Source organism: Geotrypetes seraphini, chromosome 1 (assembly GCF_902459505.1).
Source record: "Geotrypetes seraphini chromosome 1, aGeoSer1.1, whole genome shotgun sequence".
Lineage (NCBI taxonomy): Eukaryota > Metazoa > Chordata > Amphibia > Gymnophiona > Dermophiidae > Geotrypetes > Geotrypetes seraphini.
Window position 1 is genome coordinate 104,582,590 of NC_047084.1, and position 27,895 is coordinate 104,610,484.

The 27,895-nt window shown below is 41.3% G+C and overlaps 1 protein-coding gene across 4 annotated transcripts in view; it reads right to left on the reverse strand.

Moving 5' to 3' along the window:
• The window catches only part of KIAA1328 (KIAA1328 ortholog), a 381,040-nt gene that overhangs the window by 106,797 nt on the left and 246,348 nt on the right, over positions 1-27,895 (reverse strand). For all 4 annotated transcript variants that reach the window (XM_033935328.1, XM_033935330.1, XM_033935329.1 and 1 more), the window contains 2 exons: positions 6,556-7,244; positions 69-167 (listed from right to left, as the gene is read on the reverse strand). In XM_033935328.1, coding sequence (XP_033791219.1) covers positions 69-167; positions 6,556-7,244 — 788 coding nt within the window. The remainder of the gene's footprint in view (positions 1-68; positions 168-6,555; positions 7,245-27,895) is intronic.

Here is a 27,895-nt window from a genome sequence, read left to right on the forward strand (position 1 = left end):
TTACATTATGGTACTCTACATCCTTCAGCTGAGCTGATTCAATGCTAGAGAGCAAAATATGGACTTACCTCTGTCCTGAACTGGTGCCATTCATCAATAGAGTCATCCCTGCTTGTTTCATTAATGCTTCACCAAGCAATTCTTCAGAATCAAGAGCAGCTTGACTTCTAAACCAGTGAGTGTGAATACAGTTAGTTGCATATTTGGATGTCATCAAAATTAGTTCAAAGTATCTATCACATTTTTTTTAGGACTTTACAGACAAAACCAAAGAGGGAAAGACCTTATGAAGAAAATCAAGAAAAGACGTTTCCAAATTCAAATTTTTTGAATATCATATGACATGGTTGATTGGTTAGCACAGGGGAAGGCAATTCCGGTCCTCGAGAGCTGGAGCCAGATCAGGTTTTCAGGATATCCATAATGAATATGTATGAGATGGATTTGCATGCACTGCTTCCTTGAGATGCAAATCTCAAGCATATTTATTGTGGATATCCTGAAAACCTGAGCTGGTTCCGGCTCTCAAGGAATTTTTTATTTTTATTTTTTGTAAGTTCTTGTTGCAATACATCTTGGATAATTCTTTTGTAAACCGCCTTGAACTGCAAGGTAATGGCGGAATAGAAATCCCTAATGTAATGTATTTGCCTACCTCTGGGTTAGCACGAGGCTTATAATTCTTCATGCTCATGCTGGGATGGAGCATAAAGGCACAGTACCTTACCTGCAACAGGTATTATCTACTAAGTCTATTCACTTCAGTATTTTGAATGTTTCAATCATGTCCCCTCTTCTCAAGGGAGAAGAGGCCTAGTTTCTCCAATCTCTCACTGTACGGCAACTCCTCCAGCCCCTTAACCATTTTAGTCGCTCTTCTCTGAACCCTTTCGAAAGGTAACGTGTCCTTCTTCATGTATGGCGACCAGTGCTGGACACAGTACTCCAGGTGAGGGCGCACCATGGCCCGGTACAGCGGCATGATAACCTTCTCCGATCTGTTCGTGATCCCCTTCTTTATCAATCCTAGCATTTTGTTTGCCTTTTTCGCCACCACCGCACATTGTGTGGACAGCTTCATTGACTTGTCGATCAGAACTCCCAAGTCTCTTTCCTGGGAGATCTCTCCAAGTACCGCCCCGGACATCCTGTATTCGTGTATGAGATTTTTGTTACCGACATGCATCACTTTACACTTATCCACGTTGAACCTCATTTGACCTGTTGATGCCCATTTCTCGAGCTTGATTATGTCACGTTGCATATCTTCGCAATTTCCCTTTGTCTTCACTACTCTGAATAAGTTTGTCCACAAATTTAATCACCTCACTCGTCGTACCAATGTCCAGATCGTTTATAAAAATGTTGAAGAGCACGGGTCCAAGCACCGAGCCCTGCGGCACCCCACTAGTGACGCTCTTCCAGTCCAAGTATTGTCCATTTACCCCCACTCTGTTTCCTATTCGCTAGCCAGTTTTTAATCCACGTGAGTATTTCACCCTCGATTCCATGGCTCGCAATTTTCCGAAGTAGTCGTTCATGTGGAACCTTGTCGAATGCCTTCTGAAAATCCAGATAAACAATGTCGACCGGGTTGTCCTTGTCTATCTGCCTGTTTACTCCCTCAAAAACCGTGCTGGCTGGTCCTCATCAGACTGTGTCCATCAAGGTGATCAATGATGCGGTCCTTTATCAGCGCCTCTACCATCTTTCCCGGTACCGAGGTCAGACTCACCGGTCTGTAGTTTCCCGGATCTCCCCTCGAACCTTTCTTGAAGATCGGCGTAACATTCGCCACCTTCCAGTCTTCTGGAATCTTTCCCGATTTGATCGACAGATTGGCTATTAGTTGAAGCAGTTCAGCTATAGTCCCTTTCAGTTCCATGATGACCCTCGGATGGATGCCATCCAGTCCAGGGGATTTATTGCTCTTAAGCCTATCGATCTGCCTGCATACCTCTTCTAGACTGACCGTCAACCCTGTCAAGTTTCCCGTCTTCGTTTCCAGCATATACCCTGAGGGGTTCCGATATGCTGTGTATATCCTCTTCAGTAAATACAGACGCAAAAAATGTGTTCAGTTTGTCGGCAATTGCTTTGTCCTCCTTTAGCACTCCCTTTATTCCATGGTCATCCAACGGTCCCACTGCTTCCTTCGTGGGTTGTTTCCTCTTAATATATCGAAAGAACGGCTTGAAGTTTTCGCCTCCTTGGCTATTTTTTCCTCGTAGTCTCTTTTGGCCCCTTTTACCGCCTTATGGCACCTGTGTTGATGTTGTTTGTGCTTATTCCAGTTTTTATCTGTTCTTGACCTTTTCCATTCCTTAACCAAAGTTTTCTTGTCTCTGATCGCTTACTTCACCTCTACAGTGAGCCACACTGGTTCCTTGTTCTTTTTCCTCTTGGATCCCTTGTTGATATGCAGTATATATAGATTTTGTGCCTTGGTGACTGTGTACTTAAAAAGGGACCAAGCTTGCTCTAGCGTTTTTACAGTGCTTATCCTCTTCTTAATCTTGTTCCCCATCATGAGTCTCATCCCTTCGTAATTCCCTTTTCGGAAGTTCAGTGCCGTGGCCGTTGTTCTGAACCGATGTTTCTCCCCTGCGTCCATCCTCTATCCAATTCTCTGGTCACCCAATCAAAAAAAAATGATCAGATTTGTCTGACAAGACCTATCTAGTGAATCCATGTTGCCTCCGGTCTTGTAATCCACAGGATTCCAGAAAGTTCACCATTCTTTGTTTTAAAAGTGTTTTGTGTTTCCATTAATTTGCTTACCACAGAAGTCAGACTTACCGGCCTGTAATTCCCTACTTCTTCCTTACTTCCACTTTTGTGGAGAGGGACCACATCTGCCCTTCTCCAGTCCTCCGGTACCACTCCCGACTCTAGAGGCTCATTGAAAATGTTAGTCAGTGGAGCTACCCGATCTTCCCTAAGTTCCTTTAGCACCATTGGATATACACCATCCGGCCCCATCACTTTGTCTACTTTTATTTTAGCTAGCTCCTCACGAACACAACCCTCTGAAAATCGATCAAGGTCTATTACTCCTCCATCCCTATTCATGTTTGTCTTCTGTGTTCCCACTCCCGGCACTTCAGCCGTGAACACAGAAAAGAAATACAGTAAAACCTTGGATTGTAAGTAACTTGGTTTGCAATTGCTTTGCAAAACATTTCATTAAATTTTAACTTGATAAACAAGCAATGTCTTGCAATACAACACATAATAATAATAATAGCTTTATTTATATCCCATCATACCTTTTTAGTTCAAGACGGTATACTATAATGGAAGTGTACAGAGTTACTGTAGGGTACAGGTACAGTTACAAGTACCAGTACAGGTATATATGAAAGGTACAGGTGTACAAGGAGATCACATCACATCATCACAACTGAGCCGATGGTTCTTCTCTCTCTGACGCTGCAAGAGTGTAATGACTGTTCTAAACGAGCGAGGTCTTGCAATACGAGTACATACAGTATACACGCATCACATCATCAGAACTGAGCCGATGGTTCTTCTCTCTCTGACGCTGCAGGAGTATTCTAAACGAGTGAGGACTTGCAATACGAATACGTATAGTATTTTGTATTAAAGTTTTTGGATTGTAGAACGAATCATCTGAGTTTCCATTATTTCTTATGCTTTGATATACGAGTGTTTTGGATTACAAGCATGGTTTCGGAACGAATTATGCTTGCAAACCAAGGTTTTACTATATTTGTTAAGCAATTCAGCCTTTTATCAGGTTCTACATATTCCTCCCCTTCACCTTTGAGTCTCACAATGCCACTTTTGCACTTCTTCCTATCACTAATATATCTAAAAATTGTCTTGGCTCCCCGTTTTACCATGTCAGCTATTTTTTCTTCCATTTGCATCTTTGCTTTCCTGACTACATGACCAGCCTCTCGTAACTTTTCTAGATATTTTTGCCTGTCGTCCTCTTTCTGCGATTTTTTGTAATTTATGAAAGCTAACCTCTTATTCCTTACCTTCTCAGCTACTACTTTTGAGAACCAAAGCGGCCTTCTTTTCCTCTTACTTTTACTTACTTGCCTCACAAAAAGGTTTGTTGCCCTTACAATCACTTTCAATTTTGCCCACCGCATTTCCACTCCTTCCAGATGTTCCCATCCAGACAATAATTCCTTGACATAAACCCCCATCCAAACAAAGTTAGTTTTTTTAAAGTCTAGAACCTTTGCTTTTGAATGAGCCTCTCTATACCCATTTTAATATTAAACTGTACCATGCAGTGATCACTGGATGCCAGATGATCACCCACTGTAACATCAGAAACACTTTCCCTGTTTATAAGCACTAAGTCCAGGATGACCCCATCCCATGTGGGTTCCATTACCAACTGCTGGAACATTTCTCCTTGTAGAGAATCCAGAATCTCCCTACTTCCAGAAGACCCTGCAATAAGGGATACTCCAATCAACATCCGGCATGTTAAAATCATCTCTCCACAGTTATTTGTTAAAATATATGTACGTATATGCAGAGACTAATGTCCATGCCCCAAAAGTTGTGTGGGAGGAGAAAAAGTGTGCTACCTTATCCTTTGAAGATATAGAAGCAGCTTTTATGACCATCTGCACATTAAAATGGATATGTATCGTATTTTTCGCTCCATAAGATGCACTTTCTCCACCCACAAAAAGGGGGTGGAAATAAGGGTGCATCTTATGGAATGAATACCCAAACCCCTCCAGTTACCTTTTTGTAAATTCTGAGGCCCTCCCTCACTGGACGCGGCTGCCTGGAGCACTGACAGCTGACGCGGCTGCATCTGAGTCATCTTCCCTTACGGGAGAACAGTGCACAAGGCTGCCGGCCTGGTCCCGTGCCGTTTCCCGCGAGAGTTCTTAATAGGAGAGTTCTCGCGGGAAGCGGCACGGGACCAGACCAGCAGCCTTGTGCGCTGCTTTGCCACAAGGGAAGAGGACTCCGAGGAAGCCACGTCTAGTGCTCTAGGCAGCTGCGTCCAGCGAGGGAGGGCCTCAGAATTTAAAAATGGTAACGGTGGGGGGGGGGGGGTGGAGGGAGGCCGGGAACTGCCCTGCCTAATTAAAAATAGGTACCGGAGGGGGGGGGAGCGGGGGCCTGCCTGCCTGCTGGCCAGCCAAATTAAAAATAAGGAGGGTGAGGTCGGACCTGCTAGCTGACTTCCCTACGCCGTACAGCGCCAGCACTGCCCAATTCGCCAATGGCCTGCATGTTTCCCCCTTCTCTCTAACATCCTCTGGCTTTCCCCCTGGCCTCCTGGTCTTACCTTTAAAGCTAATTACAGCAGCCTGCAGAGGATCAGCGGTAGGCAAAATAATTTTATTTTAAATATAGTCAGTTTTGAGAATTTATATCTGTGTATATTGAGTGTATATGAAAAATGAATGGAAAAAATGCATTACAATTAGTAAAGGGGATGGGATCTGGGGCAGAACTTGGGTGGGCCTAGGGAGGTCTGTGGTTGGGGTACTCAATTGATATTTGTTAGACTTAGGGGGTACTGAGCTTGAAGTAGTTGAGAAACACTGCTGTAGGCAATCAGTTGGCACCAGTGTCTGTCCTTCTCTTCGGCCTTCTTCCCTGCTGGCACCCCCTACTGGCGTCTCAGAGCCCATTTGGAGGGCCTATGCACATGCGCGGACATCGACGTGATGATGTCACGCATATGTGTGATGTCATCACGGCGACATCCACGCACTTATGAGTGCCTCAAGCCGTGGCCACTACTTTTAGTGTGCCCCGGCTCGAGAAAGTTTGAGACACGCTGTTTTAGAAGAAAGTCACTAAGCGAGATAATTTTGAAGGCTCTTTGTCTTCTCTAGCATAATTTAATGAAAATACTGAATTGTACTGAAAATCTGGATAATAATTAGTAAAAATATTGTTTTAAATGTTGTCAAATAAACTTACAGAATTTTGCAGAATTTGAAAATGATCGCTGGTTTTTACAAAGCCACAATAGGCCAGCGAGGTAAATGTTCAGATGCTTAGAATTCCAATGAGCGTTGGAGCATTTACCTTTTGTAAAAGAAGCCCTATGTGCGCAGAATTTGGATTTTTTTCCACAGAATTTGCCAGGAGTTCATAGGACTAGCCTTACTAGGTCAGCCCAATGGCCCATCTAGCCCAGTATCCCATCTTCAGGGTAGCCAATCCAGGTCACTAGTACCTGGCAGAAACCCAAAGAGTAGCAATATTCCATACTACCAATCTGGGGCAAGCAGTGGCTTCCCCCAAGTCTGTCTCAACAACAGACTATGGAACTTTCCCTCAAGGAAATTGTCCAAACCTTTCTTAAAACCAGCTACGCTAACCGCTGTTATCACAACCTCTGGCAGTGCGTTCCAGAGCTTAACTATTCTCTGAATGAAAAATACATTTTGTTTTCTTTTAAACTAATTTTGGTGTCAGTATAATTGGAAAAATCCTTCAGCAATCCGGTTCTTAAAAAAATAAAACATTTAACATACAACTTGCTCTAATTATATCGAACTGTATCATCTTTCCCATAACCCCCTTCCTACTCACCTACTGGAATCTTGCCAGGACTGGCTCAGCTGCTGCTGTTTTCGAAGTAGCTTTGCTTCCTGTTGTGCCAACAGTTGCTGAAGTCTCTCCTTTTCGATTTCCAATTCCACTTTCTGCAGTAGAAGTTTGTGCTTTCGTTCTTCGGTTAGCTCTTTTACAGGACTCATTTCTTGTGGCTTTGATTTGACTTTATCATTTTTTAAGGGAATTTCAGGGGGTCTTACAAATTCATCTGGTTTAGGAAAGGGAGCAGAGGACTTTGGGGGCAAAGGATCATCTTGGTAATTATTCTGAACATGTTCTGCAGTTCTTTGTTGTTCTCTGTACATACAGCAGTGACTCACAAGATGTGGAAGTGTGTTCTGATGTTCATCCATTGGAGAGTTCATATGATAAGTAATTTGTGGATTGTGTGCTTCATTGTGCATTGATGGCACCATATTGTTACACTTTCTCACGAAGCCATTTTCCACTTGAATATTATTCACGTCCTCATAATGGACTGATTTGTGTGCTAGCCTAGCAAAAGGATCATTTTTACAATGGGGACGAGGCGTTGAAAATGAAGCACCGCTTTCAGAAAATGATACTCTGTTACTTTTGTACAATACTTCTGGTCTGGGTAAGCCCAAATAACATCCATTTTGCTCCACTGATTTTGGTTGATGTGGACTCTTCTCATGGGGCACCTTTAATAAACAGAAAAATAATTTAAAATTAACAAAATTCTCTGCTTCTCAGCAATTTTGGTTCTTTGCACTGTTTCCATAATAATCTATAAATTAAGCTATTATTTTTCAGGAGCACTCAGTGCTAATCAAGGCGGAAGGGTCAAAGTAATATTCAAATAACTTTAAAATCTAATCCCATCTTTTTACTGTCTCTGATTTTTTTTAAAGAATGTGTCAAAGGGGCTTAAAAAAGCCGCACACATCTCTTAAAGCTTGGGAAGGCTAGAGAGCAAGTGCAGGTACAAAATAAATACAGGAAATAATAAGCACAAAGTCTGATTTTCTGAGATTCCATGGTTGAAGCAGAAGCCATAGAATTTATCTTTGGCTAAAGGATAACAACAAATCAGTCCATTCTGATTCACTAAACTGCTGTCCAATGAATCTCCTATCCGATCCGATCCACCCAAGCAAATGAGTAAAAACACATGCAAAATAGCCAAGTGACTGAGTCACTAACAATAGCTTGGCTATTTTGCATCGGGTTTTATGATTGTAAAACACGATTGCTGTAGACCTGTCGGGTAACTGTGTTACCAACAGGTCTGCCTGGTTTTGTTTCATGTTTTTTTTTAATGGCACTGATATTTTGCATGTATTACACAAGTAAAATATCTGTCCAATAAAAAAAAGGCTCCCTCGAACCCAAAAATATGGCAGGAGGGATGCCGACTCCCTCCTCCCCCCAAAAAACAAATGGCAATGGCCTTCCTTAGGCTACTCCCTAAGGAAGTCCCTGATTGGCTCAGGCCCCTCTCAAGGGAGAAGCCCAAGGCGCCTGAGCCAATCAGGGACCTTAAGCCCCTCCCTGTGCATCACATGATGGAGGCCTCCGAAGCAGAAGGAAATGAGCACCCCTTCTGCTCCCAACTTTTAAAGGTACAGAGAGCGGGACGGGGCATCCGCGTCCAGTGGCAGGAGGGAGTCAGCATGATGGTAGGAGGGAGTCGGCATCCCTCCTGCCATATTTTTGAGCATGGTGGGGGGGGGGGAGCGCGGATGGCAAGAAGGAGTCAGCATCCCTCCTGCCATTTTTGGGGGGTTCGGGGAAGGGGGGGGAGAGCTTTGTCGGTGGGGAAGAATTTTTTTTTCCCATTGTTTTTTATTGGCCAGATACTTTGCGTGTGTAATACAAACAAAATATCTGGCCCATTAAAAAAGAAATGAAACAAAAAGAAAAAATGCCAGCAGAAGCCCTGACAGCAGTGACAAGAGGCTGCTTCTCCTGTCACTACTGTCAGGGCTCTGCCCCGACTCAATCGCTCATTGAGCGATTGAATCGGGGAGTTTGCATGCAAATGATTTGCATGCAAAAAAGATAGTGAATCAATTGCTGTTTAAAAATCGTCCAGAGAATCGGCCAACAGCGATTGAGTCGCTATCTTTCATGAATCTGGACCACAGTCCCTGCCATTTTCGTGAGACAGCTGAAGTTCCAGGCTGGAGGGAAAGATCAGATGCTAAAACACTAAGGTCCCGATTCACTAAAGTCAGTAATCATCGATAAACTTGTTTTCAAAGGTTTAGTAATGATCGCTGCTAACTGACCCGATTCACAAAATGGCTCACTGCGTGTTTTTTCCTTCGATCGTCCATTTTCCGATCTGGCCATGCAAATGAGTAAAAACCCATGCAAAATAGCCAAGTGATTGATTTGCTTACATTGCTTGGCTATTTTGCATCAGGTTTTACGATCCTAAAACCCAACTGCTGTAGACCTGTCGGTAACTGTGTTACCAAAAAAGAAAGGAAACAATATGGTAATAATCCTATACTTCTTGTTTTCAAAAAAAGTGAATAAACACTTTGATCTCTAATCACAAAATATCTCTCAGTTTTTTAATGCCCACAACAAGTAGCACAAAAATTCAATGTTCCATGCTAATTTTCAATGTCTTGAAACAAAGACATTTCTTTAGGTGGGTGTCTTTTTTTGGATCTTTTGAAAGTTGCTTAGAGTGTCCTACTAGCATGTAACATTGAATTTTTGTGCTACTTGTTGTGGGTATTAAAAAAACTGAGAGACATTTTGTGATTAGAGACAATCCAATCGAATATCGCCACGGCCCTTCTACACAAACTGGTGCAAACGTAACTATAAGCTTACACACCCCTCCCACATGAGAGCCTGCTAAGCGACATAGGCTCACAAAAGGCGCAAAGAAAAAGCAAACATAACTAATTCTACAAACCCCTCCCCCCTATGAACTTGTTAAGCGGAATTATGCTCTCAAAGAAAGCGGAGAGAGCGACCATAACTAAAGTTTTACAAAAACCTTCCCCATATCCACTTACTTACTGCATTGCGCTCACACGGAGCTGAAAATCTTTGATCTGCTACCGCTACGCAGTGAAATTTCCTTGCATTCACTCCGTTCCTTACGTTCTTTAAGTAACCATTCAAAAGAACTTTAAATAGCTGAAATTCATCCCAAATCAAATCCTTACATGCTTCCAGACACTAGCCACTCCCAACTCACTTCCTAACCAATCAAAAAAGCCGCACACTAAACACACCTCTCAAAATTTATTTATTTAGATTTTTATCCCGTCCTCCCAGTAGCTCAGAACGGTTTACAAGTAAACATACACAATGGAGTGAATTGGACATACAAAATTATACAGTAGATTTAAATACTTGGACATATGAGACTGTGCAGCAGTGTAAATATAGAGACTATACAGCAAATTAAGAACAGTAGTTTAAATATAAGTAGTTTAGTTTAGATACAAGTTATTTGAGTATAGGCTGAGAGTGGACTATACAGAAATTTAGGCAGATTAGAATGGAGAAAGAAGGGTAGAGGTGGGGTTTAAGGGGTTGGGTGTAGACCAACACCAAACCCCATTCACGAATAACACCAAGCCTCATTCCCGAATGCTCACAAAAATTACTGTCAAATCATCCGTTTTCTATTCTGACAAGCCACATATTATACCAACATACAATTTTTAGATAAACACAAACTTAGAATCCCAATTATTTGCTCAAAACCAGTCCTTAATAACACTCCTCCCATTCCCCCAATGAGTATCGAATAGCGATTGAGTCGGTGGGTTTGCATGCAAATGATTTGCACCTCCATGCAAATTTGATAGTGAATTAACCCCTGTTTGAAAATCGGCCAGAGAATCGGCCAACAGCGATTGAGTCGCTCTCTTTAGTGAATCTAGCCCCAAGCGTTTTTAACTTGCATTCTGAATGGCTCAAAAGCTGGAGCTAAGGCCTATAAGCATCAACTACCAGAGCAATAATAATCAATAAAATATATACAGTGGTACCTTGGATTATGAGCATAATCCGTTCCAGGAGCATGCTCGTAATCCAAAATGCTCGTTTATCAAAGCGAGTTTCCCCATAGGAAATAATGGAAACTCACTTTGATACATTCCCACCCTCCGAGGCCAGTAGCGCTGCTCTATCCCCCCCCCCCCCACGAGAACCGGCATTGCTCCCCCTGAAGGCCCCCCCCTGCGGTCTACCCCCCCCCCCCGCCGCGATTGGGAACTCCCCCGCTGCTTCTTACTGTCATCTGGGCACCGGCACCAGCATGTCCTGTGCGTTGGTTCCGGTGCTCGAAGATCGGCCTCCTCTTCTTGCTGGGCCTTGAGCATCTGTGCATGCTCAAGGCCTGCGAGTTCACGTTCTCTCCGAGAATCTCGGAGAGAGCGTGAACTCGCAGGCCTTGAACATGCGCAGATGCACAAAGCCCAGCAAGAAGAGGAGGCCGATCTTCGGGCACCAACGCACAGGACATGCCGGTGCCCAGATGACAGTAAGAAGCGGTGTGGGGGGGGGGTGCCCAAACGCGGCAGGGGGTGCCCAATCGCAGGGGGGAGGGTGCCAGATCACGGGGGTGGGTGCCGGATCACCGGGGGGGGGGGGGGCGCCGCTCGCAAATCAAGGAACGCTCGGTTTCCGAGGCGCCGATTTTGCAAATGTTTTGCTCGTCTTGAAAAACACTTGCAAACCGGTGCACTCGTAAACCGAGGTACCACTGTATATATAATACTATTCTAAGGCATCAGCTGCTGCCTCTGCACCCAGAGGATGTGAGTTCAAATCCCAGTGCTGCTCCTTGAGACCCTGGGCAAGTCCCTTAATCCTCCAGTGCACACTGCTTTGAATATCAGCTTTGAATGCCAAAGCCACCAAAAGGCAGTATACAAGTTACTAGACTTACACAGACTATCAAAGCTATTTGCTAAGAAAAAAAAAAAAAAGATCATACTGCAAAATGCCACTAACTCTTCATATTCTGTAGATGGCATGCTCTAAAGGTGAGAACTGTAGTCTTCTAGTATTTCACTTCTGCCCTTTTCTTTCCCTGAGAATTCTGGGGTTCGGGACCTAGATAAATACTGCAGAAACTAAATTATTTATGAGAAAAAAAGCAAATCACTATCATTTCCCAAAGAATGTCGAGTTCAGGGAAAGTAAGGTCATGGGAACCAAGGAGGTGCGTTATTCTAATCTGGAAGAAGCACCCAGGGAGTAGCTTCCTAGTTGTTAGAGAATGTGTAATATAACATCTGCATGGTATACTATGCCAGAACTCCTATTCCAAATAAATGCAGTGTTGTCTCCTTAGTGCAATTAAGCAACATGTATCGGCACCTTCCTCTTGCCTCCCCCAACCTCCTTTGATAGAAGATTATCAAGGTAGATTACCTTCTAGAATATGAACTAAATACTTACAGGTGTTACATCGTCTGCTATTACTTACAAACTTTTGCATTTAACAAGACATCCAGGCAAATGAACAATCTTGCTTATGAATTATGTATAAACCTTAGGCAGCATGCTTCTGGCATCATTCGTGGCCTTTTCCAGGTCATATGACACCAATTAGAGCTGAATTTTAAATTATTCAATAACCTGAACTGTCTTGTCATTTAAACATATAGATATCAGTGCAGTAAACAAGTTAAATCTAATAGGCCCTGGAGGTTTGAGCTCCTCCACCCATCAGTAGAAAATCCTATACGCCAGCGATGAATATAAAGAAGCAGGAAAAAAAAAACATTTACCCGGTCTTAATAAGTTAGTTGGGCAGCCTTAAGGGATTTTAGTAGAGCTCAAAAGTGCTTCATTTAAAAAAAAATATCAGTCATTAGCTTGGTGCTTTAAAAAAATAAATAAATTAAGACATCTTGCAGCAAAAAATGTGAGTATGATATACTGACTGGTTAATGAGTCACTAATAAAGGTTAAAATGAGCTGGTAGAAGAAATCTGCTCGTGGCATAGGATTTTTGGCACTGCCTCCATCTAGTGTCCAGCAACAAATCTCTGATACTTAGACACCAAAGCGGTTTCTCTTTTTGGGGGTGAGGGAGAGGAGAAGAAAGGGAGAAAAGAAGAAAAAAAAAAAAAAAAGGAAGTTGATCATAAATATTATTTCAATGGCACTTTTATTAAAATGTGTTAAGCACTCAATGCACGGTTTATTGCATGTTACTGGATTTTGCAGTATTTTAGCAGTTACTAAGGGGAAAACCAAACATTAAGAGCTTTTTGTGTTAGAGGTAAAGGTATGGGGAGAATGGGTGTTCACAGCATTTAGCACAGGGGTCTCCAAAGTCCTTCCTCGAGGGCTGAATCCAGTCGGGTTTTCGGGATTTCCCCAATGAATATGCATTGAAAGCAGTACATGCACATAAATCTCATGCATATTTAGTGGGGAAATCCCAAAAACCCGACTGGATTTGGCCCTCGAGGAGGGACTTTGGAGACCTCTGTAAAGCATGCAGCAAATACCACATGCTAATTGGCAGTTCTGCAGTTACCGTAGGCCTATCTACTGCTTCCTACTAGGAGGCACTAAGGCCCTGTACTCAGGGTTTAAGAGTGGTTTACAATTTAAAAAAAATTTCAAACTCACAAATAACTTACAAGTGAATGATTAATAAGCAAATGAAAAACAGCCGAGTGTTAAGCATCTTATAGAACATCAAATAACTTACTAGGGCAGGAATAGAAGTAGGAAGGGAATTCCATGAAGAAGGGCCTGTATATGAAAAGCTCTCTTCTTGGTGGATGTCATATGAATTTATCGCAATAAAGGAAGCTCTAACAAGCTGAACTGTGAGAAGCATAGTACTCTCTCTCTACATTGCTCCTTACGCTTCTCCATAAGATATATAGGCTAGGACTGCTTAAAGGCTTTAAAAACAAAGCAGAGTAATTTGAATGAAATCCATTATTTGATTGGAAGCCAATGTAAATCCTTAAGAATGGGTGTAATATAGTCAGTTTTCTTTGTAAATGTGATTAAACGTGCGGCCGTATTTTGGACTAACTGTACTCTCTTGAGATCATTATTTAAAAGACCTAAATATAACACAGTGCAGTAGTTTAATCTGCTGATAACAAAGGCAAAAAATAATTTTGCCATCTCTCCTTTGTTAATAGTGGCCTTAGTTGACGAATAACGTAAAGTTGTAAATAACAAGATTTGACTACTTTGTTTAGTTCCTTAAATTTTAATTCTGAGTCACAAATGACTTCTAATGTAGTGATCTGAGTTCAAAGAAATGGATTGATCACCTATCTGTGGACTTTCAACAAGCAAATGCTGTTTCCTGGATACCCTAAGAGTTGAACATTTTTCAATACTGAGAAATAAATCTAGAGCCTTTCCTATAAAAGATCTAAGTGATTGTTTAATTCTTGTATAACTTCTTGTTGATCATCCTTCATGAACATCACCATTTGCACATTGTCAGCACAGAAATGGAAGTTATAATTCCAACTTTCAAGAATTTCAGCTAAAGGAATCAGATGTAATTTAAAAAGTAAATGGTAAAGGAGTGATCCCTTGAACTCCTGTTTTCAATGTATTTCTAGTAGAAAATTCTGAGTTGCAGTGTACCATTTGTGACCGCTCAAAACAATAACAACAAAATCAATGCAAAACTAATGAACTGATACCAAAGCCTTCTAACAATAATAATAACTTTTATTTTTTTCTATACCACCACAATCTTACGACTTCTAGGCAGTTTACACTGAAGAGAGCTGGACAATCAGCGAATTACAGAATACAAATAGTAGAAATATACATATTTCTCAAAGTTCTCAGTATGGTGTTATTAGTTTTAAAATGATATCTGATTAGGAGATAAATCTGTTGAACAGTGCTGTCTTAATTTACATTACATTACATTACATTAGGGACTTCTATTCCGCCTATACCTTGCAGTTCAAGGCGGATTACAAAAGAGCTAACTGGACATTTCCAGTGAAGTTACAACAGTTTTTTGGGGGTTTTTTTGGTTACAAGAGAGGAGAGGTAGCTGGATTAATTCCGGAAGAACTTGCAAATTGGATATTAAATTGACTGTACATTACTGTGTGATATAACAAATAGATTACAGTTAGAGTACAAATAAGATTACGTTACATTTCAGGGATCTGGGGAGGAAGAGATTATTTAAGTGGAGGTTTTGGGGGAGAATTTATCTTGGAGGAGGGGGAAGGGTTGGGTTAAGATATCTGGATACATTTTTTTGAAAAGTAGGGTTTTGATTTCTTTTTGAAAAGTTTTGAAATCGCCCGTTGCCGTCAACAGGTTGGAGATGGAGCAGTTAAGTTTTGCTGCTTGCGTCGCCAGAAGGTTATCAAACATCTTTTTGCGCTGAGTGCCCTTGAGTGGAGGGAAGGCAAAAGGGTTTGGAGTTCTTCTTTTCGAAATGCGCCGTAGGTCAACCTAGCTCCGTTGATGTAATTGCCTAGCCAGGTCTGCTGTTTACTAGCTTGAAACTTAAAAGTTCTGTCCAGAAAGGACCTGTAGTTGCAATCAGTCTAGAACTTAACTGCTAGGTGTTATTGAGCGCACTTATTAATCATCCACTAGGTGTCGTTTATAGAATCATACCTAAGCAGCCTTAAGCACCGGTAAGCACTGAAACTCTCATTTAAGTCAGGGTTTTCTTGGCCTAAATGAGTGTGCTTAAGTTAGATGCCTTAATCAAAATGTGCCTTGGAGTAGACAACTACCTAGAAATGGTAGGAGCCAACCGAGTTAGATGCTTATCAGCTAATTAATTTTTTTAAATCATTAATTGTTTAGAGGGGCATAATCAAAAAAACGTCTAAGTCCCCTTTTGGCCTAAGGCCTTAAACGTTGAAAGCAGAAGCAGGGAAAATGTGCATTATCAAAAAAACCATCCAAAAGGAGGTTCTTTATTATAATGGCCTGCCTCTACGTTCAGCTGTTTAAACACCCAGACCACCACTACGTCTACACTAACACCATATAATCAACCTAAAAAAAGCCTAACTCCCAAACAGCCAAAACAAGAGCTTTGAGAACCAAGCCAGCATGGGCAGGAACTTCTAGGGATTACTCCCTCCCTGACTACCCCTTAGACCAGTGATCTTTATTAATTTATAAGTTGGGGGTCACTTTGGATTCTAATGAGCTGAAGGAGAGCCGCTAAATATTTTCTCATGGGGGGAGGGGGTACGAAACTACAGACCTCAATCCCTAGAACCCACCTTCTAGGGATTCATTGGGGAGTATTTTCAAGGTTGTGACCATTTCTAAATGCATTCCCCTGTCTATTAAGAAATTCCTTGTCCTTCAAGCATGTGCTCTTGCCCCCATCTACTTTCCCCTTCTATCCTAAGCCTGGGTAGAGAAGTGGAGCAGTTTGAAAAACAAAACAAAACAAAAAAACCCAACCAGAAAGGCAATCAGGATGGCCAAAGAGGCCCACAAGTCTTGCATTGAAGTACACTGCCCTAGACAGTGAGGTATTTTAAAATATACAGGTGGGCAGTGGGACTAGCTTTTTTTAAACTTTGGGATTAGAGTAGCGTATGGAATCTGTTTATATATGCCTTTGGTGATGTTCAGACATTGTCCAGTAATTTACTTGTACAAGTTGTTCTCCACAAATAGGATAAATAGATAGCTTCTCTAGTTAAAGTTAGGATCACATATTCAGCTGTACCACTTATAGAGCTGGTAAGAACATAAGAACATAAGAAATGCCTTCACCAGATCAGACCGAGGTCCATCAAGTCCGGCGATCCTCTCACGCGGCGGCCCGTTTAGGTTCTCTATTATGAAAACCTGAAATTACCATATCCCTCAATATGATTTGCAAGAAGGTGTATATCCAACTTGTGCTTGAAACCCCGAAGAGTAGTCTCTGCCACAACATCCTCAGGAAGAGAATTCCAAGCGCCCACCACTCGTTGTGAGAAACAGAACTTCCTGGCGTTCGTCCTGAACCTGCTGCCACCCAGTTTCAGTCTATGACCTCTTGTCCGTGTCACATCTGAAAATGTTAGTAATGCTGCTTCTTGGTCTATTTCATCCAGTCCTTTTAATATTTTAAAAGTCTCTATCAAATCGCCTCTCAGTCTTCTCCTCTCGAGTGTGAACAGTCCCAGTTTCCTGAGGCGTTCTTCATAGCTCAAATTTTTCATTCCTTTGACTAGTTTCGTGGCTCGCCTTTGCACCTTCTCCAGCAGAGTTATGTCCTTTTTAAGGTAAGGAGACCAGTGTTGGACACAGTATTCTAAGTGTGGTCTGACCATTGCTCTATAAAGTGGCATTATGACTTCTTCCGATCTACTCGTGATCCCTTTCTTAATCATGCCCAACATCCTGTTTGCCCTGTTTGACAGGAAAATCTTGTGCACACATTATGATATGAGAAACATGTCTTGAGGTATCAAAAAAATATCTGCATACTCTGTACTCACTATATTTTTAAAGAGAAAATTAGTGGATGGATACTAATAATGCAGTTAATTAAAAGCTTTGTTGCCACTTTTCATTCTTTTTTTAAAATCAGAAAAGCTGCTTTTATTCACAGTTTTATTTCATGAATTTAAAGTCTATCGTCCTGCTGCACAGCTTTGCTGAGCATATTACCACAATAAAGTTAATTGCAGAATGTGATATTGAAATGTTGATTAGACGCATGCCTTTAACTTTGTCTGGCTAAAGGCACATTCATGCAGAGACCAGGAAGTAATGGAGGTGTTCAGAGGAAGCAGCAGGGCACCCCATAGTTATAATCCTCCTTTGAGAATGAAAAAGTATTATAAACCCACAATAGGTTATAAGACAAATGGAATTTAGAGAAGATTTTTCTTCAAACACTTTTGGGTTAGAATCAAATAATTAAGGTATTTGTTAAACTGGAGGCTATATGCTGTAATTAAAGTGATAAAATGTTTATAACGAAGAAAATGTAAATAAGGATTATAGTTTACTAAGTCTAAAAAACAGATTAAGAAAGTTTCCTTGAAAACTCACAAGTACTATATGTACAAACCATAGGGTAAGCTACATCAGCCAGATAGCACAGTTACTCACCCATGGGCAGCAGGCAGATATTCTCACATGTGAGTGACGTCATCCACGGAGCCCGGAATGGACAGTGAAAAAGTGTACTGTCACTTTAAAAGTCTCAAGACTGCCTATACTGCACATGTGTTGGTGCCTTCCCGCCCAATGTTAGCTAATGGGACCTTCAATTCAGTAACAAAACTAAGAACTTAACTAGGAGATGCGAGAGGATTGTGAGAATAAGGTTTGGTAGAACTGCTTGGCTGAACCAACTATCCCATCTGGAATAATTCTCTAAACAATAGTGGGATGAGACTGTGTGAATTGAGGACCAGGTGACTGCTTTATAGATCTCCTCAATGGGAGTAGAACATAGATGAGTTATTGAATTTGTTATTGCTTGAACTTTGTGTGACATGACATGGCCTCCATGCCTCTGCCCAACCCGAGCATAACAAAAGGAGATACAGTCTACCAGCCATGTGGAAATGGTTCTCTTAGTGACAGGAGTTCCAAGCCTGTTTGGATCAAAAGACAGGAACAGTTGAATGGAAGTTCTGTGAGGTTTGCTGCGATCCAAGTAGTAAACAAGAGCACGTTTACAGTCCAATGTATGGAGTGCCGCTTCACTAGAGTGAGAATGTTGTCTTGGAAAGAAGACCAGGAAAACTATGGACTGATTTAGATGAAAATTCCAAGACGACCTTTGGGAGGAACTTGGAATGAATGCGAAGAACTAATCTATCGTGGTAGAATGTAGTATAAGGTGGATCTGACACGAGAGCTTGAAGTTCGCTGACTCAACGTAAAGATATGATAGCAAATTTTTTCCTGTATTTTACTGAATGTCAATTGTAATCTATCTCCGATGTATACAACATAAATGTCCTGTATTTAACTGTGAATGTCAATTGTAACCCATTCTGAGCTCCCAGGAAAACGGGATAGAAATCCAAATAAATAAATAAAGGAAGGTTATTTTCCAAGTAAGATGTTTAAAGATTGAAGATGAGAGTGGTTCAAAAGGAGACCATCAGAGCTTGACTGGAAGTTTGATATGGAGAAGGTCCTTCATGAATTTATTAACCAAAGGCAGCAGCATTTTTTATCAAGTAGAGTATGAAAAGCACTAATGGCACTGAGATGAACTCTGATTGAAGTGGTTTTTAATCCAGAGTTAGAAAGGTATAGAAGATAATCTAGGATCGATGGAAGATGACACGTAATCAGATCCAGTGAGTTGAGATTACACCAGATTATGAAACAAGTCCATTTGAAAATATAACAGCCTGTGTGGAAGGCTTCTTAGAGGCTTCAATGATGGATGAAACTGGTGCAGATAACGTAAAGGCATTTATTGGTTGGGAGAGAGATGCCATGCTGTCAGTACAAATGAACATAGGTTGGGATGGAGGAGAGAGCCTTTGTTCTGTGTCAATTGGGTTGGAAAAATTTTAAGTGTGATGGATTCCCTTTTGCTTAGTTGTAGGAGGAGAGGGAACCATAGTACCGGGTAGAGCTTTGGATTCTTGCCCAGAAATAGCTAATAAGAAGAAGAAAAAAATTTTTAAAATTTAAATTGAATCAGATTGGGCAGACAGGATGGACCATTCGGGTCTTCATCTACCATCATCTACTATGTTACTATAATAGAAGGCCTCTGGAGAGATTAGACTACGATATCCACCACTGAAGTGACTTTCGGAGTTGTAATGTCACTTTGAGCTGTTGAGATAGCAGTCTGGTAGCTCAAGATCATTGGGTCGAAAGTGCCCATTGAGGTTCCCTGAGATGTAGACAGGAAAAGGAGTTATACTTATTATAGAGGCGATATGGCAGAGGAGTTATGGCATTTGACGTGCAGTTATGCAGCGAGAAGACTTTTTGGCAAATCTGAATTATAGTATAGAGTCTTTGTTGAGGGTGGAATGCATGAGATTGAGTCATGTCCAAGAGGGCCTCGATGAACTCTAGAGTTTGAGTGGGTTTGAGATGAGATTTCTTGGAGTTGAGTGCAAATTCTAGGAGCTCCAGTAGATGAACTGTTGTGTTTATGGTATGGTAAGCTTGCTGAGGTGTGGAAGCCTTGATCAACTGGTTGTCCAGATAAGGGAACATATGAAAACTGTACGAGTGAAGCAGTGCAGCTACTACTACTAAGCACTTCATGAATAATGCCAGAATAATTGGAAGCAACCTTGCACTGAAAGTGACGTGTTCCCACCCAAAATCGGAGGTATTTCCTGGGAGCAGGGAATGTGAGTGTAGGCTTCTTTGAGGTCTAGAGATCAGAGCCAGTCATTCTTTTCTAATAATGGTAATAAGGTTCCTAGAGAGACCATGCAAAACTTCTCCTTCACTAAGTATTTATTGAGGTCTAGAATTGGACAGATGCCTCTAGTCTTTTTCAGTGTGAGAAAATATTTGGAGTAGAACCCTAGGTCCCTCTCCTGCAGAGGAACTTGTTCTATGGCACTGAGGAGGAAGAGGAGGGCTGAGAACTCTTGGTGAAGGAGGGCCCATGGGTGGAAGTTGAAGAGAGACTCTTTTGGGGGATGGTTTAAGGTTTCTTTTGCAAATGCAAGGGATAGCCCCGACCTGAAGGACCCAATAATCAGATGTTATTAGGGCCCAATGGTGATGGAAATGGGTGAGTCAACCCACTATTGGTAGAGTCTGAGGGGATGATTGAGAAACACTGACCATGCTTTCTAGAAGGAAGTCAAAAAGACTGCTGCTGTTTGGACTGAGATGGTGCAGATGCTTTCTATTGCCTCTGTCGTCTGGATTGCCTTTGAGTGGTTGGGTGAGTGGACACAGAAGGTTGGTGATACCTATACCTCAACTAATAGGTGGAACATTTAGAAACATTTGAATATCTCCTTGGCTGCTGAGGCTGATGAGATTTTGAGAGGATAAGGTTGTCATACAATCAGCATGAAGCTTGACTTTTTTTTAATGTGGCCTCCAAACAAATCATCTCCTGTACAATGTATGCTAAAGAGATGATCTTGAATGTTAGAGTCTAAATCTGAGATCCTCATCCATGATTGTCTTCACATGGTGATGGAGAATGCAGCAGTTTGAGATGTATATATAGAATACATCAAATATAGAGCAAACCATGTGCTTACTGGTTTCTAGAAGATAATGCTTCAGATGTTGAAAAGAAGGAAGGTTTCTGATGGTATGCATTGATCATACTGAAACATCTTTTGTTTGAGAGACATTATGTAGAATGTCATGTAAAAGCTGTAATTCAATATCCTGTTTCCCAGCATACAGCCTTGGAACACTCTGCCACCAAACCTATCTAGAGTTCTGCCCTCTTTCCCTTGGGGAGTACTGGCATATGTTCTGGAACTGTTTGCTCTCTTCAAGGCAGACTCTACAACCAAAGACTAATGCTGCAGTTGTGGCCAGTCAAATCCAGGGCAAGACTGGATCTGATAACGTGTGTCCAACCAATTCTTAAATGCTTCTTCATGAGGTTGTGAAGAGGAACCTTAATGCAGTCTTTGGGACACTCTTTGTAGTTGAGAGTATCCATAAGCTCTGCTGGTTTTAAGAAAAGTTTGGACAAATTCCTGGAGGAAAAATCCATAGTCTGTTATTAAGACAAGGGGGAAGCCACTGCTTGTCCTGGAATGCTAGCATGGAATGTTACTACTCTTTGGGTTTTGGCCATGTACTAGTGACCTGGATTGGCCACCGTAAGAATGGACTACTAGGCTTGATGGACCATTGGTCTGATCCAGTAAGGCTATTCTTATGTTCTTATGCTCACGGCTCTGTCTCAGACTCCATGTTTATAGGGAATGTTTGTTGTATGAATATTGTAAAGGACAAACTCTCTGGAGATGACCGGCAGTAGTGGAGATGGATCTGAAAGTATTCCGTAAGTCTCATTTGCTGATAGCTCTGAATAATCAGTAGAACAGCAAGGCAAGTCAGCATCATAGTCCATGACGTCAGCCTTGCAGAGTGAGATCAACATGATGAGCATCGAGACAAGTGCTGAGTCGATCTTCAACATTGAGTGAAGAGATGAACATTGAGAGGAATGTCAAGAGTGGGATAATGAACTGTAGTCTTTAGATTATAGATGCATACCTCGATGCAGAGCCTCGATGTCATGGCATCTCACTCGCTGCCTCAATGGAGCTCCTGTGTATTGCTTGGACCAAGTTGAGGCTGTGGACATGGAAGTAGAAATTGGCACTGAATGTGCCTGCAGTAGACCAGCTAGTTCTTTCTTCAACAGCATGAGAAGCTGTTCTTGCAGAGCTGGCACCAGTACTGATGTTGTCAAGGGTATGTTAGGCACTGGTTGTGTTAGATGTTGAGGTACTGGGGATCTTAATGTCGAGGCACGCCTTAGAGAAGACTAACTGCAGAGAAGGCGATCTGGCACCAGAGCGTCAGCACTTGGAGTGTGTCAATAGTGATGATGCCAATACCTGTCTTGAGAGGGAAAGGCTTTTATGATTCTTAGTTTTCTTAAGAGCTTCCCCCAAGGCAGGTAGCACTGCCGAAGACAAGGGTTGTTGATGCTGTCAATGCTGGAGTTGTTGGTGTCGGAGGCTCCAGCCATTCTTGATGCAGATGAAGTTGACCCCCAAAATTTTTGGTATTGCAACTTCCTGGCTTTAAGTGACCTTTTCTACAGTTTTAAGGAGAACGGGCAGGTAATGTCTCGGTGTTCAAGATCTAGGCACTGGACACAACAATTATGCAGGTCTGTACCTGAAATGGTCCTTTGGCATCGAGTGCACTGCTTAAAACCGCTAGGAGCTTTTGACATAAAAAAAAAAAATCAACCAATACAAGGTCAAAGGACTCAATGGTCTAGGAAGGTCTAGTAGATAAGCCTAAAATAAATGCTCCCAGCCTGAAAACAGGCTGGAAAGGGTCCTGTTTTATTCATTTACATTTTAAATTTTGTAACATTTAAATAATGTGACCGTTAAGGAAGTTGCTTATGCTGAAACACTGCTCTGTGTCGCCTTCATTTGTCTAATTGTGCCATCTTCTAGTGGATAGGATGATATGGATTTATTTGAGTAACATAGGACAAATTTTTCTATAAATTTTGCTTCCTTAAAACAAATTGGTGATTATGATAGACCCCTTCAAAATAAACAAATATAATTTCTCTTCTAGGAATTTTGAGAAACACAATGGTATCTTTGACTATAATTAATGCACAAAGTGATAGATTTAATGAACAGTGTGATAGTTCACCGTGACTAAGTGTTTTCCTGCTGATTTTCGTTTGTACTCGGTGTCCGGTGCATATCATTGTAGTGTCCAATAATAGTCAGCCAGCATTGATGGATTCCAGTTGCCATGATATCTTTTTTCCATAGTGGCAATGTCCCGGTGAAACCTTTTGACATGTTTATTACTGACTGCACCAAGATTTGCAGGGAAGAAGTCTAAGTGTGAATGTAGAAGGTGTATCTTCAGTGACATATTGTACTTCATGGTTTTATATGCTCTAAGAAGTTTGTCAACTAGTTGAATATAGTTTGGCACTCTGTAACTGCCACAAAAATTATCAACATCCTTGACTGCATTCCAGGCGATTTTCTCTGGCCCAACAGAACTTCAAATCTTTCGTCATTGATGACGTGTCTGATATGTGGACTGACTAAAATGCCTTCCTTAATCTTGGCATCAGTTAAACATAGAAACATGATGGCAGATAAAGGCCAAATGCCCCACCCAGACTGTCCATCCGCAGTAACCACAATCTCTTCCTCTCTCTAAGAGATCCCACGTGCCTATCCCAGGTTTTCTTAATTCAGACACAGTCTCTGTCTCCACCACCTCTTCCAGGAGACTGTTCCAAGCATCTACCACCCTTTGTGTAAAAAAGTATTTCCTTAGATTACTCCTGAGCCTATCACCTCTTAACTTCATCCTATACCCTCTCATTCCAAAGTTTCCTTTCAAATGAAAGAGCCTTGATTCATGTGCATTTATGTCATGTTGGAATTTAAACGTCTCTATCATATCTCCCCCTCTCCTGCCTTTCCTCCAAAGTACATATATTGAGATTTTTAAGTCTGTCCCCATATGCCTTATGACGAAAACCACACACCATTTTAGTAGCCTTCCTCTGAACCGACTCCATCATTTGTATTATTCTTGGAAACATCTGTCTTGGACAAAGAAAACCTTTGCCTTCCTTGTTCATAGCTTTTATGAAATTTTTCATCAGACCAAATTTCATGTGAGGAAGAGGCAAAAATATCTTTGACGGGTCAATATGTGGTTCATGCACCACATTTTGCTGTCCTGGAACCAAATTCTTATAGAATGGCCAGTTCTTTTGAACGTAATGCAACTCCTTAGCATGGCTGTCCCATTCACAAATAAAACAGTATTTGGTAAATTCAAGCTGCATTACAAGTAGCAGAGCTACTACTTTAAGATCACCGATGTTCCATAGTAACATAATAGATGATGGCAGATAAAGACCTGAATGGTCCATCCAGTCTGTCCAATCTGATTCAATTTAAATTTTTTTCTTCTTCTTAGCTATTTCTGGGCAAGAATCCAAATCTCTATCCGGTACTGTGCTTGGGCTCCAACTGCGGAAGTCTCCGTCAAAGCTCATTCCAGCCCATCCACACCCTCCCAGCCATTGAAGCCCTCCCCAGCCCATCCTCAACCAAAAGGCCATATACAGACACATACCGTGCAAGTCTGCCCATTACTGGCCTTGGTTCTTCATTTTTACTATTATTTTCTGCCCAGTACTGGCCTTAGTTCTTCAATTTTTACTATTATTTTGTGCCCAGTACTGGCCTTAGTTCTTCAAGTTTTACTATTATTTTCTGACTCTAGATCCTCTGTATTCATCCCACACTTCTTTGAACTCCGTCACCGTTTTCCTCTCCACCACCTCTCTCGGGAGCGCATTCCAGGCATACACTGCCCTCTCCGTAAAGAAGAATTTCCTAACATTGCTCTTGAATCTACCACCCCTCAACCTCAAATTATGTCCTCTGGTTTTACCATTTTCCTTTCTCTGGGAAAGATTTTGTTCTATGTTAATACCTTTCAAGTATTTGAATGTCTGAATCATATCTCCCCTGTCCCTCCTTTCTTCTAGGGCAGGGGTAGGCAATTACGGTCCTCGAGAGCCGGAGCCAGGTCAGGTTTTCAGGATATCCACTATGAATATGTATGAGATGGATTTGTATGCAAATCTATCTCATGCATACTTATTGTGGATATCCTGAAAACCTGACCTGGCTCCGGCTTTCGAGGACCGGAATTGCCTACCCCTGTTCTAGGGTATACATATTCAGGGCTTCCAGACTCTTTTCATATGTCTTATGGCACAAACCTCCTATCATTTTCGTCGCTCTCCTCTGGACCGCTTCAAGTCTTCTTACATTCCAGTTGTACTTTGTGTACTGGATAAGCTTTAACAGCAGTTCCATGTTTTCATATGCTTTATATAGACTTGTCAGGCAGCATCAAGCCCTTGTACAAGCATTGCATAGACTGCATCATTTCCATGAACGTTATGCAACCTGCCCTGAATGTACGCCTGGACAGCAAGGTATAATGTGAGCAATAGACCTATATTGAAGGAAGGGCTGTGGCTCACTGGTTCACAACCTAAGGGTGGCTCACAACCTAAGGGTTGTGAGATCAAATGCCAGTGCTACTCCTTGTGACCCTGGGCACGTAACTTAATCCTCCAGAGCCCACCGCTTTGAATGTCAGCTTTGAAATGCCAAAGTGACAAAAAGGCAGTATACAAGTCCCCATTCGCCTTTCCCTATATTAAGAATTAGGCTAAGAATTAATTGAATTAGACTGAGCGCATAACAAGAAATTGTAAAAATTTACCTGAAAGTGTTGAAGAAGCAAATACTTTGTTGTCCAGTGTAATTGCTCCATTTTTTGGGGGAAGAAACTGTTGAGCTTTTGGCTACTGTATTGTGATTGATTTTTATTAAAAGAGTACCTTTTCCCTCTGGCTCCTCCTCTTTCTTTTTTGCAGAAAACAGATTATCCATCCCTATTCATGATATTTGTTGTTAGAAGAAAATGGGAATTCTGCCCTCAATTTAATTTCAGCATGTTTTCTTTAAAAACAACATTTGGAAGATTTAAAATGTTTTATCAAAGTAAGTTATTGGCATCTTTAATGTTCACATATAAATATGCATATATATTACATTACATTAGGGATTTCTATTCTGCCATTACCTTGCGGTTCATGGCGGATTACAAAAGAGTTACAGAGGGTGTTTTACAAAAAGATTTTTTGGGGAAAAAAGAGTAGAGCAGGTTGATTTGGGGGTTCGGGGGTTAGAGGGATGAAAGAAGGAAGCTTGAGAGGTTAGGACTTTTTCAGGGATTTTTTTGAAAAGTATAGTCTTTATTTCTTTTCTGAAAGTTTTGTATTCTGGGGTCGTTATCAGAAGGTTGGCGATTTGGTTGTCTATTTTTGCTGCTTGAGTGGCTAGGAGGCCATCATATAGTTTTTTCCGTTTAACTTCTTTGATTGGCGGGTGTGTGAATGGGGTGTGAGTTTTCCTATGTCTGGTTGAGGTGGTTTGGATGAGCGGTTGTTCAAGTAGGTTGGGCTATCTCCGTTTAAAGTTTTAAATAGTAGACAGTAGAATTTGAATAGTATTCTTGCTGGAATTAGAAGCCATTGAGAGTTGAGGTATGCCTCTGTGATGTGGTTGTGTTTCTTCAATGAGTAGAGGAGTCTTAGAGCTGTGTTTTGAATTGTTTGTAGTTGTTTTGTTATTGTAGCAGGGCACAGGAGATAGAGGATGTTGCAATAGTCTAGTAGTCCTAGTATTAGTGATTGTACTATGAGCTGAAATTGTGTTTTCTCAAAGAAATTTCTGACTTGTCTTAAGTTTCTCATAACTGCGAATGATTTCTGTATTGTTTTATTGATTTGCGGTTGCATGGTGCAGTATCTGTCTATTGTTATTCCTAGTAGTTTTAGGGTGGGTTGAATGGGGTAGTTAATTGCGTTGATTTCTATGTTGGTTATGGTTTTGTTATTTTCGAGGAGGATAAATTTTGTTTTGTCTGAATTCAGTTTCAGTTTGTGATCTTTCATCCAAGTCGCTACTGTTTCAAGTGTTTGGTGTAGTGCATCTGTCATGGAGGGCTTTGGTTTATCAAAAGGTATGAGAATGGTGATGTCATCTGCATAACTAATACCTTTTGATCAACCAAAGCCCTCCATGACAGACGCACTACACCAAACACTTGAAACAGTAGCAACTTGGATGAAAGATCACAAACTGAAACTGAACCCAGACAAAACAAAATTTATCATCCTCGAAAATAACAAAACCCAACCATAACCAACATAGAAATCAACGCAATTAACTACCCCATACAACCCACCCTAAAACTACTAGGAATAACAATAGACAGATACTGCACCATGCAACCGCAAATCAATAAAACAATACAGAAATCATTTGCAGTTAGGAGAAACCAAGCATATTATTTACTGTCCATCAATAATGTCCCTGGTGATTAGTATTAGAACTTTACACATCTGACTATTCACATCTACTGCAAAATACCATCCTATGGCTCTCATACTGTAATAGATCTTCATGGCACTAAATTAAATAAGGTAACAAACTAACTCCCTTCACAAAAAAACATCATTTTAAAACAGACTATCAGAGTACCTTAGTATGTTGCAATGCTCTTTTTTCAAATTTAAAATTATGGCCCTTTCTCTCTACTTATTCACAGTCCTATAAATAAGGTTTCAGAAGAGACTGGAAGATGTGTCTTATCATGTTCTCTAGTTTTGCCAAGGGCACTTTCTAAAGGTCAGACTTGGGATGAAAAAGCTCCACATTGGGATTTATTGATTGGAACATCTTACACTGTCACTAATACTTTACTTAATTCTCAACAGAACAATGTTACACTATACTGAAATAGTGGGCATATATATTGCACTTGTGTACCTCACACACAGAAAGGGCTCACTAGGATAAATGTCCTGATATATGATAAAAACATAACATAAGAATAGCTTTGCTATGTCAGACCAATGGTCCATCAAGCCCAATAGCCCGTTCTCACGGTGGCCAATCCAGGTCACTAGTACCTGGCCAAAACCCAAGGAGTAGCAATATTCCATGCTACTGATCCAGGGCAAGCAGTGGCTTCCCCCCGTCTTTCTCAATAACAGACTATGGACTTTTCCTCCAGGAAAATGTCCAAAACTTTCTTAAAACCAGCTACACTATCCGTTCTTACCACAACCTCTGGCAAT